At 40.6% G+C, this 18802-nt stretch overlaps 3 protein-coding genes across 5 annotated transcripts in view; all 3 read right to left on the bottom strand.

Moving 5' to 3' along the window:
* Positions 1-18802, bottom strand: part of LOC134842204 (ATP-binding cassette sub-family A member 2-like) — a 172260-nt gene that overhangs the window by 55628 nt on the left and 97830 nt on the right. For all 3 annotated transcript variants that reach the window (XM_063858429.1, XM_063858431.1, XM_063858430.1), the window contains exons 2-7: positions 4892-5028; positions 4276-4478; positions 3688-3872; positions 2768-2916; positions 1744-1831; positions 893-1140 (exon numbers count right to left, since the gene is read on the bottom strand). In XM_063858429.1, the coding sequence (XP_063714499.1) occupies positions 893-1140; positions 1744-1831; positions 2768-2916; positions 3688-3872; positions 4276-4478; positions 4892-4990 (972 nt within the window). In that variant the 5' untranslated portion in view covers positions 4991-5028. The remainder of the gene's footprint in view (positions 1-892; positions 1141-1743; positions 1832-2767; positions 2917-3687; positions 3873-4275; positions 4479-4891; positions 5029-18802) is intronic.
* LOC134842205 (serine/arginine repetitive matrix protein 1-like) overlaps positions 1-18802 on the bottom strand; it is a 334393-nt gene that overhangs the window by 217764 nt on the left and 97827 nt on the right. The window lies entirely within an intron of this gene.
* Positions 5838-7936, bottom strand: LOC134841836 (ubiquitin-conjugating enzyme E2-18 kDa-like). Its single transcript, XM_063857876.1, has 2 exons — positions 7767-7936; positions 5838-6138 (listed from the first exon to the last, which is right to left on the bottom strand). Exons 1-2 carry the CDS (start codon positions 7934-7936, stop codon positions 5838-5840), a joined length of 471 nt encoding a protein of 156 aa, XP_063713946.1.

Raw genomic sequence — 18802 nt, 5'->3', positions numbered from 1 at the left:
CTGTCAGCAAGATGTCTTCCAAGATTCGCGGATCTCAATTTTTGATTTATCAAAAAAAAACATTTTTTACATTTTATGCGTTCGTTTTTCATTGAAATTAACATAAACCTCCTTTGCAATTTGATATATTATAAATGTATTTTGCAATGTTTACCATGACAAGCCTGTGTTTGAAAATTTTCCATCTTTTTAGCATATTGATAAGTTTTCTACGTCTTACGAGTTATCTGATGCCCTAATACGGCATGAATCATCTCAGCTGAAAACATGTCTTATCAATTCGAAACCATTTAGTTTTATCAGTTGAAACAACCTTGATGAAACTATATAATGATGAGTGGGATTTAAGTTGTATAGTATTCATTCACCCAAGTAGACCTCATATGTGGCTTAAGCTTCATCAATTAATTCAAATACAACGTCAATCAAGGTCAGACTAAGTGGAAAGCGAACTAAGTTCATATAGCTTTTAATTCCCCTGCCTACTGAACAGGCATAACATAAATCTGTAAAGCAAATGGTGGATTTACAAGCCGAATAAATAGAAGAAAAAAGAGACAAACACAAAACTGAAACAATACAATATCGAAGTTGTTAATTAACAACTTACATAAAACATAGCCAACATACAATTGGGAAGTTTAACGAAATAGGAAACCTATATAAGTGAAAATCACTTCTTTCATTTACATACAAAAAATACAAACTTTGAATAGAAACATATTTATAGCTCACAAAATCTAGACCAAAAAAGATAATATCTGACCTGATAAGCACACTGGAAGCAAAAAAAACACCAAAACAAAAATTGTAACAATTGATAACTCCAAAAAATTTCAAGGTATAATGCTGTCAAAATGATCCAGCTGAAACAGAGAAAAAACCGACTGACCTCTGCCACAATTTTTTCAGTGTCTTCAGTCACAGGCGTGAACAATATCTTGAGGTTCTTGTCGAGGAAGGACTGCCAGTGTTGCAGCATGAGAAATTGATGTGTCTCCAAGTTCAACTTCTCGAACCTCTTCAGATCTACATCCTGCATAGTCAGTTTCTCGTAGTTGGCACACAAGTCAGGCTGTATTTGGTGCCACATCTCTAGAGCTGCCTGAGTCAGTTTCCGTCTGTCGTAATTTTCATCAACTGCAACAATCATGTGAATCATCTACCTCTTCAATAGTAGGTATTAAATAAACTAGAAAGTTTCCTCTTTTTTAGTTAACCACCCGGGGGTCTAGCCCGAAGGTTAATTATTTAAGGTTAACTAAGATATGGCAATCTTGCAAGAGGGCATCTTGTAAATTGCAGCGCACGTGCGATTTGAACCCGCAATCATATGATTGCTGGGCACCATCACTACCGATGCGCCACAACGCCATATTTTCTGAAACATGAAATTAAGATCCTGTGACATGCCGTTCATGGGTAGTTTCCTCGAGAAGCATCTTTCCAGTATGTCAGAAGAGCTCTTCATTACATAGCATCTGGTCTTCATTGCCGATTTTTGAATGAAGACAATTGGCCTTCATTCAAAACCTTGTTTTATCAATGGCTTGCACACAAAAAACCAATTTTGTTCGTAAAAAGGAGAAAGAAAAAAGATCTGTCATAAGATTCTATAATTTCGCCACACTGAGGTTTTTTTACCTATCAATTCTTCATTATTATTTTTAAAACATTCATTCAATTACATGCTTTTGTCCTACCCCTCGAAATGTTTGCATATTTATTTTTATGGTAGCTTACCTAAGGAATCACATGTGTCTTCTGGTAGAAATCCCAGCCATTGCATCAATTCGGGCGTCTTGTCAGAGAGACTCATCAACATCACCAGCTAAAACAACATTGTCATCTTCGATGGCAGCTTTTTCCTACATCTTCATTATCTATCGGTTTAAGAGTTGAAAGACATACTTTCTTGTAACAGTCCAAATTCTTGATTAAATGTACGGTACACATAATAAAATAAAGAGTCAATGAACGCAAGGAAACAGAAAAACTACTTGTTTTTGATAACGCTTCAACTTAAGAATTTCAACTTCAACTAAAGTAAAAAAATGTATATGACCTGAAAGTTCTGATTGACACATTTTGATAAACTTAACCCTGTTTGAAACTGAATTACCAGGCAAACATTTTATTTCGCTGGGAAATCTGCAAAGTAAAATCCACTTTTGAAATTAGAATTCGATAAAATCAGACTGTGAAAAATCAAATTTGGGCGTGAACAAAACCTTTCATGAACAAAAAATAAAACAAAGCCAATCGAAGATTGAAAAAGAGTAATGAACGCAAGTAAACATTAAAAAATACACTGATTTTGATTAAAAAAATATCAACTTTCGATCTTCAAAGATAAAAAATAGATGCCCTTTAAACTCTTTGAATTTCTAGAACGATTTATGATCGGCGCTTTTTGATAACATTAACCCAATTTGAGAAAACTGGATGAACTGGTAGTTTTTTTTCTGATTCTCAAAACTAAATTCCACTTTCGAAATTAGATCTCGTTCACGTTTTTTCGCGCCATTGCCACGTTTATATTTTGAGAGTGCTATTTGCGTCACTTTCAGCAGATGATTTTCAATTGAACTCAAAAAAAGCATGATACCTAAGTGCATCAATATTTTAAGACTTTCCTGAGAAAAAAAATTTGCAAGACCTATATAAGAGTCTTCACTACGTTCATTACTCTTAAAAGTCCTCACCACCTATATAGGAGTCTGAATTACATTGGTCCCGGTTTATGCAAGGAAGCTGTAATACAAACCTTGTCTTCTGAAAAGAGGCCTGTATTATCTTCACTTGCTTCTTTGAATCTTCTTCCGAGCATCCTGCTGGTCTTGTACTTGTCTATCAGCCGCCTTGCTTCTAATCGGAATGTCTCATTCGTCAGGAAAACCGTTGAGAATTTTTTTGCTAAAAAATTTATGATGTGAGAAATTTATTGCTAAAGAAAACATTTTTGACAATCTGAGGGAAATAACCGTCAAGTTAAAGCGGGATCCAGCATTTTTGCATAATTTAACCAGTCAGTTTTTTGCATATATTCAACCTCTTCTTCATGTTTTTTTTTCGGGTGGTACTTTATTATATATGAATTCCTTCCCGTGATTAGAAGAAAGCTGGGCCATTTTTGGTACCCAATTTTTACACAGAGGCGAAGTTGCACTTCGCATACACAAGCAAAACTATGACCGATAACGCTACTAGAAAAAACTGAATGAGTACAACTTTGAGTCTACAAAATTTCTTAAGTGACGCAAGTAAATTATGACGCATTAGCAGTACCAGTCAATATAAAAAAAAAGAAAATTACCAACTAGCATGCCTCAATTTATAGAGCGGACGCATTTTAATTAGCAAACGAAAAATTCATTAAAACATCCGACTCTGCCCAGGTTCGAACCCTCTTATTTTGTTGCAGGTCTCCTTCCCTACCTCTATGCTACAGATCCATGATACCTAGAAGCTAAAGTGCTAGTGCTGTTTGTAATATAATAGTCTGTGTTAATATCCACTCTTTGCGTTGGCGGTACTAATAGCTGGTAATTGATCAAAATGAACACTTTCAAAATGAACACATTTTATCGCAACAATATTTGTGACTTAGTTTGAAAAAAAAAGAGTTCATACTATCACACAACCTTGTGTAAAAAAAATGGTGTTTATTTGATCTTAGCAACTGACTTTCATTCATAACTATGTTCGCATTTGTGAGTTCTTGCAGCATTGCAGTTCGGTCAATGCCAGCCGCTGCCAACTCTTTTCTGCTGATGAAGAGAAGAGACCTCAGGTTATCTTCTGTTTCCTCAGTGTTCGAAGCAGCTAACTCGCTGTGCAGCGAGTGAAGGTCGTTTAGCAGTTTATGAAAACTGAAACACAAACACGTATATAGAAGTCTAAATATTAATTCGATACTTCCATTGGCAAATGTGCTCCTAGATAACTACTGAGTTCTTTTTAAGGTTCTTGGTAAATTGGCACACTCCCCCTCAAAAATATTATATATTGGCTCCTTTAGAAAAACTTTAGGGTCCGCTGGCTAAAAATTGATGTCGAAAAATAGTACCAAAGGAGGGTAGCGGGGGAGGTGGATTTGGGTAGTAAGGGGGCTGAATCCCTGAAGGGGCGGGGGCGGGGGCGGGGGCATATCCGCCCTGTTTCGTTTGATCAGAAACGAGTCTGCTTTCAAAAGTAATACAATTACATTCGCCCAAATATTTTTATACGCCATCTGAAGTAAATTTTGTTAAAGCAACAGTGAAAAGCACTCACTAAGTTCCTTTCGGCACCCCGTATGGTTTGCACACTTTCTCGTTGATGCAGACGCTCTGAATGAGAGGCACCAGTCCAGCGGAGACTAGGGGCTGGTGTTTGGGCATCTGGATCGGCTGCTCCACGGGAGGCAGTCGCATCCGCATCAGCACCAAGATGATGAAGATGACCAGTGGGATGATAGTTTCCAACAGTGTCACCACCTAAAAGTTAGCAACAGTAAAATTTCGCAGGAATTGATAAAGCTGATTTGGAGATTTTAAGCATATTTTAAGCGGAAAACGTTTAAACACACCATTTCGTTTTAACTTCTGTTGACATTTTGTTAAATTTAAAAATGTCGAAAATCGCGGCTCGTTGGACCTTCAATTCTATAAGGAAGGTACAAAAGTAATTTCAACTGATTTGGAGATTTTAAGCAAATTTTTAGAGGAAAACGATTAAACACATCATATAATTTCAACTCCTATTGACATTTTGTTAAATTTAATAAAGTCGAAAAATGCGGCTCTTTAGGCCTTTGCTTTTGTAAGGCAGGTACAAAATTAATTGTATGTGATCAGATCCATATCAAAATGAGGCAACTTCACAATTTCAATTGGTAAAAATTAATTACCGGCGTTCGTTTTTTCAAGACCGCATTCTTCCAGAGGAGCAATCGAAGCTGCCTGAAGAACATGTATATTGAGTGACTTCCACTGCTTAAATTGCCCATGTTGTGGTGGGGTGACTTCAGTAACACATATGTCCCCTGAAAAAACTCAATTCTTCATTTACCAATTATTAGCACATAACTACAAAGCATACGTGAATGAAAAAATTCTTCATTTACCAATTATTAGCACATAACTACAAAGTTAAAGAAAAAGAAAACTGTTCCACAAATTTTTCAAGTTTTTTTTTAATTTCATGTCTCCGCGGAAAGAAAAGAATAAGATCACTTCGTTTTTTCGTGTTTCGCGGAATATTTATAAGTAAAAAAATCTGGGATTGGCACAAAAATTCAAATCATGAAAACCATTTTAGAGAAAAACTATTTTTTTTATATTTAACACTTTGCGACACTTTGAATTTAGCAAAATAAACGGTAAAAAAACTTCATTAATAAAAAACATTACATTATCATTTGTAAACATAGCACCAGACTGTGTGCAATTAATATGTGGAAAATTGATCGTCCCAAACACCAGTTTCAACTTGATTATCATCTTCATTTTCTCAACATGCCGTCTAGTTCACGCCATTCAAGAACACAACTCAGAAAATTTCATCAGCAAACAATTCATATTGTTTCAAATTGTTCGACATAATATTCAACTCAATTTTGGACCAGATTAAAGTTAATATAGTTAATGTCAAATTGGTCGCACAATCAGTGATTTCGCGCAGCATAATCGATCAAAACCGGCGCTTTTTCGATGAATTCAATTTTCTTTACACCGTTTTTACGCAATGAAAAAGGTGAAAGATGTTTGAGTTAATTCACTTAGTTAATATTGGTTGACAATTTGGCATTAGCTATAAATTTAGCATCATATTTTCAAATTAAGGTTCAATCTCTATCACAGTGACGCGCCATTCTTTTCGAATGTTTCCTTCGCAATTTTCATGAACTTGGACTTGTTGTTCACGTACTCGTCCGCCACTTCGTTCCTGAGGGCATGATCACATTCAGGGTTCTCGACTAGTCGTTTCAGTTCCTCCATCACCCTGATAGCTTTAATAGCCGGCTTCCAGTTGTCGGGTAGGATCAGAGGCAAACATACCTGACCCTTTTCATCTACGTTGGGGTGATATATTTGGGAAAGAAATTTGATCTTCGGAGGCTTGAACGGGTAGTCCGTAGGGAAATCAATTTGGACCCTGTAACAAAGAGATACATAAAACAAGAATAGCTGGTTATAGCAAAATAGTTCCGATCATCATATAATCAATAAAAAATCAAAAATATCTAAAAACTATTACTTCGCTTTTTTCGAAATTTGTTCATATGCAACTCTCATCAACAGTAACAGTATGACTAGCCAATCAGACGCGTTTATTTCACTCGAAGTAATTGGTTTTAACGAATTTCTCTTTTCGAAACTTTAAGCAACTTATTTATTCTGAGCCAGCATTTTGAAAACTCAACAATGATGCCCTGTCTGTGCAAGTAGCACTAACAGTTCCGAACACAACAATTAAAAAACTTAGATAGAAAAAAATATTATATATATTTGACAACAGATTTTCTCAAAAAATGGAGAAAAATGATAAATATTAAGCTTTCAAAAAAGGTGTTTTGAAAAGTTTCTTTTCTGAAGAAGACGCTAAAAGAAACTAAGGAAACTTATCTTACTGGATTAAAACTAACATTTCACGGCTCAACTTGAATTAAAAGCTATTATAAAAAAAATTAGACAAAAAATCAAAATTTTTAAACCGGTTTTCTTTACACTGGGACCTCTTGAAAAAGTTCTCTTATGTTCGAATCACGACTGGAAGGACTTCAATATGATATATCACTCAACCTTTTCCGATCATGATTTGTGGTACCTAATTTTGTGTTGAAAACAAAAAATTAAAACACATCCGAATACAAAATTCTTGCTCAATTTCAATGGTCGGAAGAATAAACAATTTGGTATCATGATCATATGGTTCAAAAAATGAATCAATGATATACAGTGCTGATTTAAATTATCCGGACAAAACTTGAATTTTCAAACCCGTTTTTCTCAAATTGGGTTAAGATTAGACAAAAAGTGAAGAGAACAAAAGTTGCATAGAATTTCATCAAAATTAATATGGTGCTCTTTTTCTCCGAAATTCTCAACCAAAATTTTACCCATATGGGTCATTTTGGCTTTTTTCAATTAATCAAGAATTACACAAAAATTACTTTGTTAACTGATGAAAAAATTACATCACACGAAGCCTCCTACATAGCCCAACAAGTTTTAAATCTCCAAAAACCAGTATAGGAGAAAAAGTTTTTACTTGATAGTCAATAAATGTGATTTTTACTTTATAAAACCCAGAATCTCTGTTTAAAAACAAATTTTAAACAATTTGCGCAAACTTTTGGAGATTTAACCCTTCTTAAACTTTGTTGAGCTGCGTAAGAGGCTTCTTGTGATGTAATTTTTTCAACTAACAAAGAAGTTTCAGTGTAATTCTTGATTAATTGAAAAAAGCCAAAATGACCCATTTTTATGGTAAAATTTTGGTTGAGAATTTCGGAGAAAAATAGCACCATATTAAGTTTGATGAAATTCTAAGCAACTTTTGCTCTTTTTACTTTTTGTCTAATCTTAACCCAATTTGAAAAAAACGCGTTTGAAAATTCAAGTTTTGTTCGTTTTGTCCGGATAATTTAAATCAGCACTGTATATGATATATCATTCAACTGGTATTGTCTTAATGAAATCTTATTCTGTCCGAACTCAAAATACCTTCACGCCTTAGTGATCGGAATTTCAACAGGAATAATTCATATCATTTTAACATACTTTATGCCCTTGTTGCTATGATATGGCTCTTTCTCGCAAACTAAGACACCTTCCCATAAGTTTAAATTGTCTCCAGGATTGTTCACTTTTCGGAAAAAGTAGTTCTTATCTTTGGCCGACTCGGCTCGCACGTCGGCTAATTCTTTTCCCAGCCTTTTTGTAGACGTCATTCACAATTATCTGAAACAAAATATAGGAAGCTTAGAGCAGACAACAATCCTTAGATAAAAATTGATAATTAACCAAAATGAGAAATGCCTTCTAATGCGTGGGGTTCAAGTCCTGAGAACACAAAATATAAAAATTCTGGCATTGAGAAAACGCTAATGTAGGTTCCAAAACTTTATCTTATAAATTTGTCCGAAATAGATAGGACGCAAAATAGACATAATCCATGGGCAGGGCTTCCATCAATCAGAAATATCAAAAATACAAGTGGATAAAAAACATCAAAAAATGATTTGATTATCTGCTTAAACCTCACTTTGCCCCTCGAAGCCTGCCAGCCATTAAACAAACTCTAATCTCTTCTCATATTGCCCTAAATATATAGTTTCACACTTAAGCAATTCGAAATTTTCCGACTGGTGAAGGACTTTTGCTGCAACTTTTCTTGTCGTGATAAATAATTAGTTTCGAGGCAGAAAAAAGATTTAGGACGAACAAAACTACCATTAATCGAAATGAGATTTGTAGTATATTGAGTGGTATCATAGGCAGTGTCGTCGGTATGATGTTAGACTGCACCTCTTGGATAAATGGGACTCACGAGAGTTTTACAAGGTCAAATTCGAAAAACGGTGGACTACAATTTACCTCACACTGTTTTGACACCTTGTCATCCGCCAACTAAAGGGTGTCAGGAACTTCAAAATATAAAAAAAAAAACTTTAAGATTTCTGAACATTTTTTGAAAAAAAAAAAACGTCAGACCTGAAAAACTACAAAGACTTGAGCAGTCACGTTTGGAGGCAAGAATCACAAACCATGAGACCTTACGCGTACTCTGACAGCCCCCAACTACAGGTTTGTGAAATTCAAATTTAGAAGAAAAAAACTAAGTTTGAGCTTTCTGAAAACTTTTTGAAAAAAGTCACAAAAAACGTCATATCTCGAAAACTATAAGAAATTGAGCAGTCATATTCAGAGGCAAGATTCGCAACTCCGGAGAGTACCATCACAGCTCCCAAATACACAGTTAAGATTTCCAATAAAATTAAGTTTTTTAGAAATTTTTGAAAAATCTCGAAAATTGCCGTATGTCGTAATCTAAAAGGATTTGCTTTTTCATATATGGAGGCCAAATTCGCAACACCAGGGGAAACGTTGACAGCATACCACTATTGGAGTGCTAATTTCAAACTTGGTGAAATAATCACTGATTTCAAACAGGAAAATCAAAAAAAAATATATTGAATAGTAAGCTTCACTGATCATGTAAAATAAACTAACAGCAAAGGAACAAAGGAGCACCAGAATTGGGAAGGCAAAAAAAGTAATAAACTGCACAAGACTAGATGGCCCGACTGACAATCATAGTGGCGTTTCCTCTCATGAGGCACACTGAGAGGCTCTGGAGGAGGCGAACTGGGGCAACACGAGCGTCACGTGAACCAGAACGTCTGGCATCAGCGAGGATAGCAACTGACTTGAGGGTTTTGATAGCTAAAGCGGACCAACCCCCGAGCTTTTCGACTGCTAACGGGAAAAAACTGATTCCTTGTTCCTCACAGTTTTTCTCGTGTTTCGAAAATTTGCGGTCCTCAGCAACTTCCAGGGACGCCCCAGGGGTCTCCGCCGCACGAGAGAGAAGAGATAACTGCAGCGGGGATGTCACGGTGACGTCAAAAGCAGCTGGGCGACCAGCGCTCCAAGTAGGGGCAAAAATATCGCCGGGTTTGGACCGTTCTCCAGGGATGAGGTTCCGTTGCTCCTTGATGGGGGCTAATGAGGCAGCCGTGGTAGCATTGAAAATAATGTCCCGTAGTCTGTCGTGACGGGAGATCCGGCCACCACTCCCCCCACAAGCGACAGCGTGGTCCCCGAGGACGTCCAGAATGCCAGACGGACACGCGGGGCACCTACGAGCAGACGCGAACACAGGAAGACCAAGGCGGTGTCTGACAGCAGCTTGGAACTCAGCAGGAAGCAGGCCAAGACCTTTAATGGGGACTGCGGTAAGCCAAGCGCCGGCGTAAGGCAGAGAGAGCGACTGAAGACGAGCTTGCTCGCGGGAATCGGGAAGAGACGAGAAGAAAGCGTTGTAGGTGGCCTTATCGAGTTTCTCTTGGAAAGCTTCTTGAGTAAAACCGGGAGTGTTAACGCTTCCAGACTTTTCACGGAAGTCGTTAGAGGCACGCAGGAACTCCGGCGTATCAGTGATGTCGCATTCGGTAAGAAACGAGACCAAATGAGCTGACTGACACGAAGACCCTAGGAAGGCAGGGATGTGTTGGTCGCGAGCTTGCCGGACGCCAAATCCACCATCTTTGATAGGCAGGGAAGACTGGGACCAGGCAAGATCAGGAACAGGTGAGCCAACTATGACAGAAAGAGCATCGCGGAGGAGTTCATCAAAAACTTGCAGGGAAGCTGCGACAGGCTGAGAGGGCGGCTGAGTGCGAAGAGAGTACGTCAGCTTGGGAGCAGCAACGCAAGTGCGAGTGATGCCAAGTGAGAGCTGGGGGTCATCAAGAAGAGGTAACTTTTCAAGACATTTGGTGGCTTTCGAGATGCGTTTGTCCAGGACTTTAACTGAGAACTCAGTATCACCAATGGGGGCGCCAAGGAGCTCGAAGCCATTAGACGCTGCTCTCGGGATAGAAACGGGGATGGACGAGAACTCCACAGGGGCCCACAACTCACACTTACTGTGCTTGACTTTGAGGCCGAGATTCAAGCCGTTGGAAGTGATGAATTCGAGAGCCTTGAGCAAGGAGTCTTCGTCGCCGGCACAAATACCATCATCAAGGTACCAGCAGTTGAGGGTGAGACCGGGGACTTCCGACTTGAGAGATTCGACAAGAGAGTGCAGGGTGACCGCAAAAATGAGAGGCCCTAGCGGATCCCCCTGTTGAACTCCTTTCTCGCTGTTGAGAATGACATCCTCGAACAGCAGACGACTGTGGTGACCGTAGGTAAACTCAACAAAGGCGGAGAGACCGGGAAGACGGTTGCGAACTTGAAGGATGATCTCGGTGCGGTCTAGCGTGTTGAAAGCATTCTCAAAATCCACTGTTAAGACGCCTTGGTGACCATGTTCCGAGCACTTTTTGACTGTCATTTTAGTAGCGTGGACGATGGCTTCCGAGCCACCGCTGGTAGCGACTCCAAGCTGGTGAGGACACAGGAAATCACGAGCTTCAGCGTTGGCGGCTTTAGCCAGGCATTTAGCAGTGAGCCTTCGGAGCACTTCGCCGACCGCAATAGGCCGGACACCACCCTTGGGTTTAGCGGTGGCAAAGAGATTCGCACTGCACAGCCACGGAGAGAGACTAGAAGGGGCTTGCCCGGCAGCGAGGATGTTAACAACTCTGTTGAGAGACTCTAACGTTTTGGCAGCAGTCTGAGGAGTGGGGCACTCCACGGCGTGAACAAAGTGCTCAGGAAACCAGCGCGAAGGACCGGCAGCAGTGCCGCTCGGGAAACTTTTGAGAGACTTATGAACGAACTCAGGTTCGAATTGGTTGGCAAGAGGGGATTCATCCCGGCCAGAAAAGACAGGAGGGTCAGCGGAAGAATGAAGACTGCGAAGGTCCTTAAGCGACTCGTCACTTTTGGACACGAGGCCATCAGAACACAGGGCTTTAGCTGCTCTGCCGAACTGACCGAGGCCTGCTAGCTCTTTGGCTCTGCGGACATTAAAGTCAGGAGAAGGTTTGCTGTTTTTCTTCGTTCGCTCTTTAGGTCTTTTGGTAGCGTTAGACCAGAGGTCCGAAATAAGGAAAATCGACAAAAAAAATTTTTAACCATTGCAATATACGATAAAGCTTAACCGTGAAAAAATTCTTTGTTAAACATGCAAAAAAAGACGTTGAAAAAGCTATTGCGAGATAGTGAAGCCCGCATTTAAAAATATAACAGATAGATTAATCGTCCCTACTTTTGGACAACCAGATAAATGTTGACTAGCGTGTAACGCACCTCCTACGTGCTTCGAATTTATAACAACTCATACAAAAACCGCATATACTGGAAATAAGATCGGCCTCCTTTGAGAGCACTCTAACAGCACCCAATTACAGGATTGGTAATTTCATTGTGAAAAGATGAATAAAGATTTGTGAAGTGATGAATAAAGATAATCATTGTACTTTCTTAAAAAGAAGGTTTTCGTCGTAAGACATCATCAGCATTTCTCAAAATCAATCAGTAAGTCAACGAACACAGCAAGTCGTAATCATGCGAAAAAATAAGAAATAATTGAATAAAAACATTATTTCTTGCCAGATAAAGCTGGAACAAAGAAACAGGGACCTCAATCACAACCACAAGGTCAGTTCGCGTTGCCGATGTACTCTTCTTTTGCATTGAAACCGGGACGCAGCCTGGCGATGTGGATGGCCTCAAGCGTCAGCAGCTTGGAGTCGTCGCTGGGAGAGTCTATGATCTTCGGTTGTATGCTATTGACCTCTTCTCGGCACTCTCGATGATGGATACCAACCCTGGCGCTCCGTTGTTTGTGTTCTTCGATTGTTGTTGTGAGATGTCGCGTCGTCTGACCCACATAGCTGGAATCACATCCAGGACATGTAAACTGTTACACAACATTACCACGAAGCAGTCCAATCACCGGAGACTCCAGGGAGGGCATCACGATTTTCATTTTTCTTGTGAAAACGACTGAGGTCACTCTTTTTGCTTTTTTGTGAGATATTTGACCCCTATATTGCAGCTTCAAGACAGGTCTTTCAGTCCTACTGCTTTCGGAATCATTTCTATGTTCAGGAGCACTAGTTGTCAAGATCTTGTTGACAGTATATTCCACTATAGGCTCGTAAAAAGCCGGCGGGTACTGTTTCTTCTCCCAAGATTCTATAGCCTTACTGAGGCCGTCTTTAAAGGCTGTTCAACTATAAGTGCTGTAGTGAAGGCGATGTACGGTGTCTTCAAAAATTTTTCGCTTGAAATTAGTCGACGCACAAGCACGAAAATACATGAATGAACCAGTGTCCGTTGAATTGGTATACCACGCTGTTTCTATTCTACTCTGGTCACGAAGCAGGAAGGTGTCCAGAAAATGTAGTTCCTCATCACACTTTAACTCAATAGTGAACTCTATGCAGGGATGGAGAGTACTGGCTGGTCTTAAATTTTCCTCAATTTCCCCGCGTTTCGAGGTACGTATGATGTCATCTACGTACCGGCCGAAAATTTCTGAGTTAGGGAAGTTAATCTCCGGACTAGACACCGAGCTCGGTGTGCACCCACAAAACCAAGGCTTCTTTGTCCGTTTGTATTCTTTGCACTCCGTAATTGCAAGATTGGCACAAATCCAATAAAACCACTGCATGCAAAAATGACACCGAATGGCGCAACCACGCCAGGTAAACCGCTTGTCAGAGACAGAACAGTAAAAAGGGTCCACGTTAGGCTGCGTCGACTCAAACACCAGGATGTCTTCGCCAGACAGAACAGGCTCGAATTGTTTCATCCACAAGTTAGCCAATATGACAGAAAGTGTTCAACCAATGGCAGCGCCGTCGACCTGGACATACCAATCGCTTCCAGAAAGCCAACAAACATTACTGAATGCAAGTCTTATCAACTGAAGAGGGTGGGTAATCCAATTCGTAGACTATACCAGCTGCTATACTGATTGCTTCAATCACCGGAATCTTGGTATATAAACTTTTCACATCCATCGAAAAAGGACTTCATCTTCGTCCAGAGCGGTGTCCACCAATATCCTTTTCATCTACAACGTGGAGGTTTCTATAAAGCCAGGAGCGTCTGCAAAAAATGTAGATAATTTAGCATTGAATTTCGCATAACAGTTACCAGGTAACAAAAAAATGGGTCGAATTTTGATGACAACGCAAACATAGACCACAGAGGCTGGCATGGTTGGCTTCAGTCGACCTAACTGCATTTTAGAAGTCACTGGATATTTTGTTGTTGTTCACAAGAGATTGCAGTTCTCGATTAAAGTGCTTTTCTATTCTGATCACCATAGAGCGTAATTCAGGTTCCAAAACCACGAACAGTAAGAAGGATTCTACAGTATGTTTGGTTATTTAGAGTCACTATGGAATCTAGAACAGAAACATGAGATAGTCACGGCCATCAGTGTAGAAGTGTTCCCAGGAGCTTTGCAGACTGAGCAAAAGCACTGTGCCAGTCGGTCATATTCGGAAGTTTGGCCTTGAGAGAAGAAAAAAACACTTGATTTTGGAGTGAAATTTAGTTTTTCAAAATTTCGAATGGAACCTGTCATGCACGATTTTCTCGCGATAACTGAAAATCAGAAAAGAGAAGTCAGAACGATTGAGACACACACGCGGGAAAGTTGTAAGAAAAAGCAGTAGGAAATTGCTATTCGCAATTTCCGTCACTATAATAATCGAGAGTAGAGCTGTCCCATCTGTGACAGAGACGAGAGCATTCCCACGAATTGGATTATAGCGACTGGAGTGTTATTCGGAACTGGACTAGAGTGAACCTTCGGTGGAAAGGTGGACAACTTGAGTGTCCTAATGGTTCACAAGAAAACTATTGTCTAGAGTATAAACTCGTTCTCATTGTTCAAACTATAAAACATTAAACTCATTTAGTTACGTTATTTAATTCTTGAGTTAATTACCGACTGGATTATTTCCCACTTCTTGAGCGTGCTACTATGTGAGTACAAATTTAAATTCCTAGAGTGTGTTTTATGATTGTTATGTTGAGGTAAGGCGAGTTTTAGGTTGATCCATCTGAAATGGATCAAAGTTCCACTGTCTAATAAAAAGTAACTTAACGGATTGTTCCAACCCGGTTTTTAACGGCGTTCATGTATTTTGGGTATCTAGAGACCTAAGTATGGGGACGTTTCTAATTCTAGAGTGGGGGGATATTTTAGTAGTAGCCTTTAAGCTGTAACGGGTCGTAGTCTCATGTCACAAACGAACCGAACTGGCTCCGACCGTTCTTGAGGTAGAAAAACACAAGAGATGGTGTCCCTGACCCTTGAGCCAGTGGTTATAGGGCCTATTTTTCTTAAGCCTCATGTGTGACTGCAGTAGACGAATGTTACATAGTGTTTTTATGGCGCTCCTGGGTGTTTACGACATCAAGACTACGGAGTCGAACCCACTTGAGACAGCTTCGGGCTGAATGCCCATTCTAGAGTACCGGCGGTACGGTTCGACAGGAACGTGCAAACCTTCCGGTTGTACCGTGATAGCTTTTTAAGAAAACTCGAGAAAATTTCCTGGTACGCTCTCCGAACGAGGCTTAGCTAACCGAGTAAAGGGGGGCAACTAGGGGGACAAAAACACGAGCAAAAAGAAAAAAGCAAAACAAAAACCAAAAAAAGAATAGAAAAAGGAACAAAAACCATAAAACGAAAAAAGACAGTGACTTTGACACCAGATTAGTTGGATCAAACCTTTATATTAATTAAATAGTATACCCATACTGTTTTACAAGTTCGATCGTTTCGATCAACCTAGCAATTTAAACCAGTAAACTGAATAAAGTGCCCGAAGTGGGGCGTTGTCAAGGGTTTTCAGATAGCTTGGAACTTAGCTGAACCAATAGGAGACTTGACTGGAAGAGGTGACCAGCCGAGTGGGAAAGTGGTTCAGGGACACTTGAGCTGAACCAATAGGAGACTTGACTGGAAGAGGTGACCAGCCGAGTGGGAAAGTGGTTCAGGGACACTTGAGCTGAACCAACAGGAGACTGGACTGGAACAGGTGACCAGTCGAGTGGGAAAGCAGCCAAGAAGGATTTGGCAAATCTCGAGTTCTCAAGTTGGGCAGAACGGGTATCGTTAAAATCCACATTACATTATAGGAGATAAGTGTAAAATAGGATAAGCGACATCCCCCGGTTTTGAGGAACGTTTTTACTTGAGCAGGCCTGGAGACAGGTCTACGGTTTTCTCTTGAGAGGTTTAGCACCCGGCGCTTAAGGTAATTTTAGGCTTAAGAAGGGGGGCTAAAAAGGGGGGAGGTTAGAAGGGGGGCTGGTTAAGTTAGAGGTTGGCGGTTGTAAATTGTAAAAAGGGGGAAATTAGAGTAACTAATTAGTCGACATCGTTGACTTAGTTACATTAGAAATTAACACGCGTTGGTAATATTAGGTGGATATCGAAATTTGAACTCGAGTTAAGGAAGGTACCCTGGTCGGATTGGTAGGGGGGAAGGGACATAGACAGTTTTTGTAATACCCCATAAGATCGCTAGCAGGGGGGAAGGAAACGCGTGGCAATTAGGTACAAGACATTTTTTTCGATAGAAGGTAGACATTTGTCACCTTTGAATTTTAGGTGGGCTCATCTTTCTGTTTTTATTACTTTTTCTTGCTTAGATTTTTGTTGCATTTTGGTGAGGATTTGTGTTAAAATTTTGTACGAACAGGTGATCACAAGATACCTGCGCACAGGTTTTGGTCTCAAGTTACTTGGAACATTGAAATAGAGGTAGCCAAAAAGAGAAATAAGAAAAAGGGGGGTCAGCATTTGGTTTTTAAGAGAGGATTTTGGGAAAATTTTACTAGAGCTTGAGTGGTGGTACAAGGTACGGCGAATCAAGAAGTCCCCATAACGAAGAGGGAAGAAGTCCCACCACCCAGACACTTGTCAACAGTCTTGGGACAGTGCCGAAGAAGTCTTAGGACAGAGCAGTCTGGGGACAGTCTTGGGACAGTACAGTCTTGGGACAGTGGTCTTGGGACAGGGTCTTGGGACAGGGTCTTGGGACAGTAGTCTTGGGACAGGGTCTTGGGACAAGGGTCTTGGGACAGGGTCTTGGGACAAGGTCTTGGGACAAGGTCTTGGGACAAGGGTCTTGGGACAGGGTCTTGGGACAGGGTCTTGGGACAAGGTCTTGGGACGGTGTCTTGGGACAAGGTCTTGGGACAGGGGTCTTGGGACAGGGTCTTGGGACAAGGTCTTGGGACAGGGTCTTGGGACAAGGTCTTGGGACAAGGTCTTGGGACGGGGTCTTGGGACAAGGTCTTGGGACAAGGTCTTGGGACAAGGGTCTTGGGACAGGGTCTTGGGACAGGGTCTTGGGACAGGGTCTTGGGACAGGGTCTTGGGACAGTAGTCTTGGGACACTAGTCTTGGGGCACTAGTCTTGGGACACTAATCTTGGGACAGTAGTCTTGGGACAGTAGTCTTGGGACACTAGCCTTGGGACAGTAGTCTTGGACAAGAGTCTTGGGACACGGCCGGAAAGTACTGGGACGGTACCGAACAGTCTTGGGACAGGAGAAAGAAGCCTGGGACGGTACAAAGAAGAGTAGGGACGGCAATTGGAAGTCTTGGGACAGTGTAAAAATTGAAGTAAAATTACAAGAAGTGTTTTAAGACAGAATTAAGATAGAACAAGACTAATTGGAACCAGGTACGGTTGAGACCACAAATAAGGAAAGTTTCTCGAAAAGTTAATAAAGAGAACTGAAACAAGGTTTTCACCACGTTGTATATTTTTTTTTCTTCTTCCTTCCCGAAAGATTTTATTCTCAGAATAGGATTGTGTATATAGTAAAATTGTAAATAAAAGCAATTGTAAATAGAAATAATGAGGCGGAGCAGGGTACCGGTAGCTGAAAAAAGACCTACCGAAGCAAAGTATAATTCGTCGCTACGCAAAACAACATCAATGGGCCCAAAGATAACAAAGAAGAACTTTTCAGTTAACATGGTCAGCACAAGGAGTACAGCGGAGAACAGAGCAAGAGAGGGCATGGAAGGGGAACGAGTAGAACCCACCATCGAGATTGATCTAGAGACACCTGATCAAAGTGTTGATGAAACAAGGAAAATAGCGACGGAGTCAACTCCAATGCCCAATGCAGAAGAACCAAACTCGAAACCCATAGAATTCTCACCAATAGACAACGTGGAAGATGCAATAGGCAACACCGAAGAAACGGTGAAAGAAGACTCTCAAGTAAAAAAGACATCTTTTACAGAAAGGTTGGCGATGATGGTCGGAATAAAAACGAAAGAGAACGTGACTGAAGAACCAAAAGCTGAAAGAGCACGAACATTTGGAACAGTGAGCACGAAGACGACAGAAGCCAATCCGAGAGAGGGACAAACTAGAGCAGAAGCGACGGCCGAAGAAAAACCGACGGCTGACCATGAAGAGGCTACTCTTGAGCTAGGTGACTTGATGGCGAAACTGAATCAGATCGACAAAAAGCTGAAGCACAGCGAAGAGGACAGAGAAGTGAAAAGAAAAGAATTAAGATACAACAAAAACGAGTATCTGGATAGTTATTTTAACCTGGCCAAGGCAACAGAAGAGAGACTCAAGGAAATGTCAGATAATGTAGAAACCACCAATGAAGAACGAGATAAGAACATCAAAAAAGATTTGCAACAGTTAAAAAACCGATATGATGATGTCAACAGCCAATTAGGTAGCCTGGAAAAGAGAATGGACACAATGAGCAAAAATCAGGCCGAGAGTTCGTGTGCAATACAGGCGAAATTGGATGCAATCTTGAGTAATTCTACCTCACAAGAAAGACCGGCAGCGGATCGCGCGCAAGGCACCAGAGTTGACTTTGTGGAACCACAAAGGAACAAACGGCAATCGACACCGTTGCCCTTAACCCGGGATACGGTGAGCATAGCACCAACAGCTGCTAAAACAATCATGAAGAATGGAATGTCAAGTACAACGACTGGTCCGGGGGACTCAACAGCTAACAGCAACGCAGGTCCGGATGCTATGACATGGGCAAACACTTGGGAGATGATGAACAGGACTCTAGAGGCCTTCGCCACGAGGAACACTAACTCGAGCGATAGGAGAGATGGGAAATCAAGAAAAACATTCAAGAAGCCAAAAGAATTCAAAGACGACTCAGAT

Source organism: Symsagittifera roscoffensis, chromosome 3 (genome assembly GCF_963678635.1).
Source record: "Symsagittifera roscoffensis chromosome 3, txSymRosc1.1, whole genome shotgun sequence".
NCBI classification, from domain to species: Eukaryota; Metazoa; Xenacoelomorpha; order Acoela; family Convolutidae; genus Symsagittifera; species Symsagittifera roscoffensis.
Note: the sequence above shows the minus strand (reverse complement) of the source record. Positions and strands in the feature narration are given on the sequence as shown.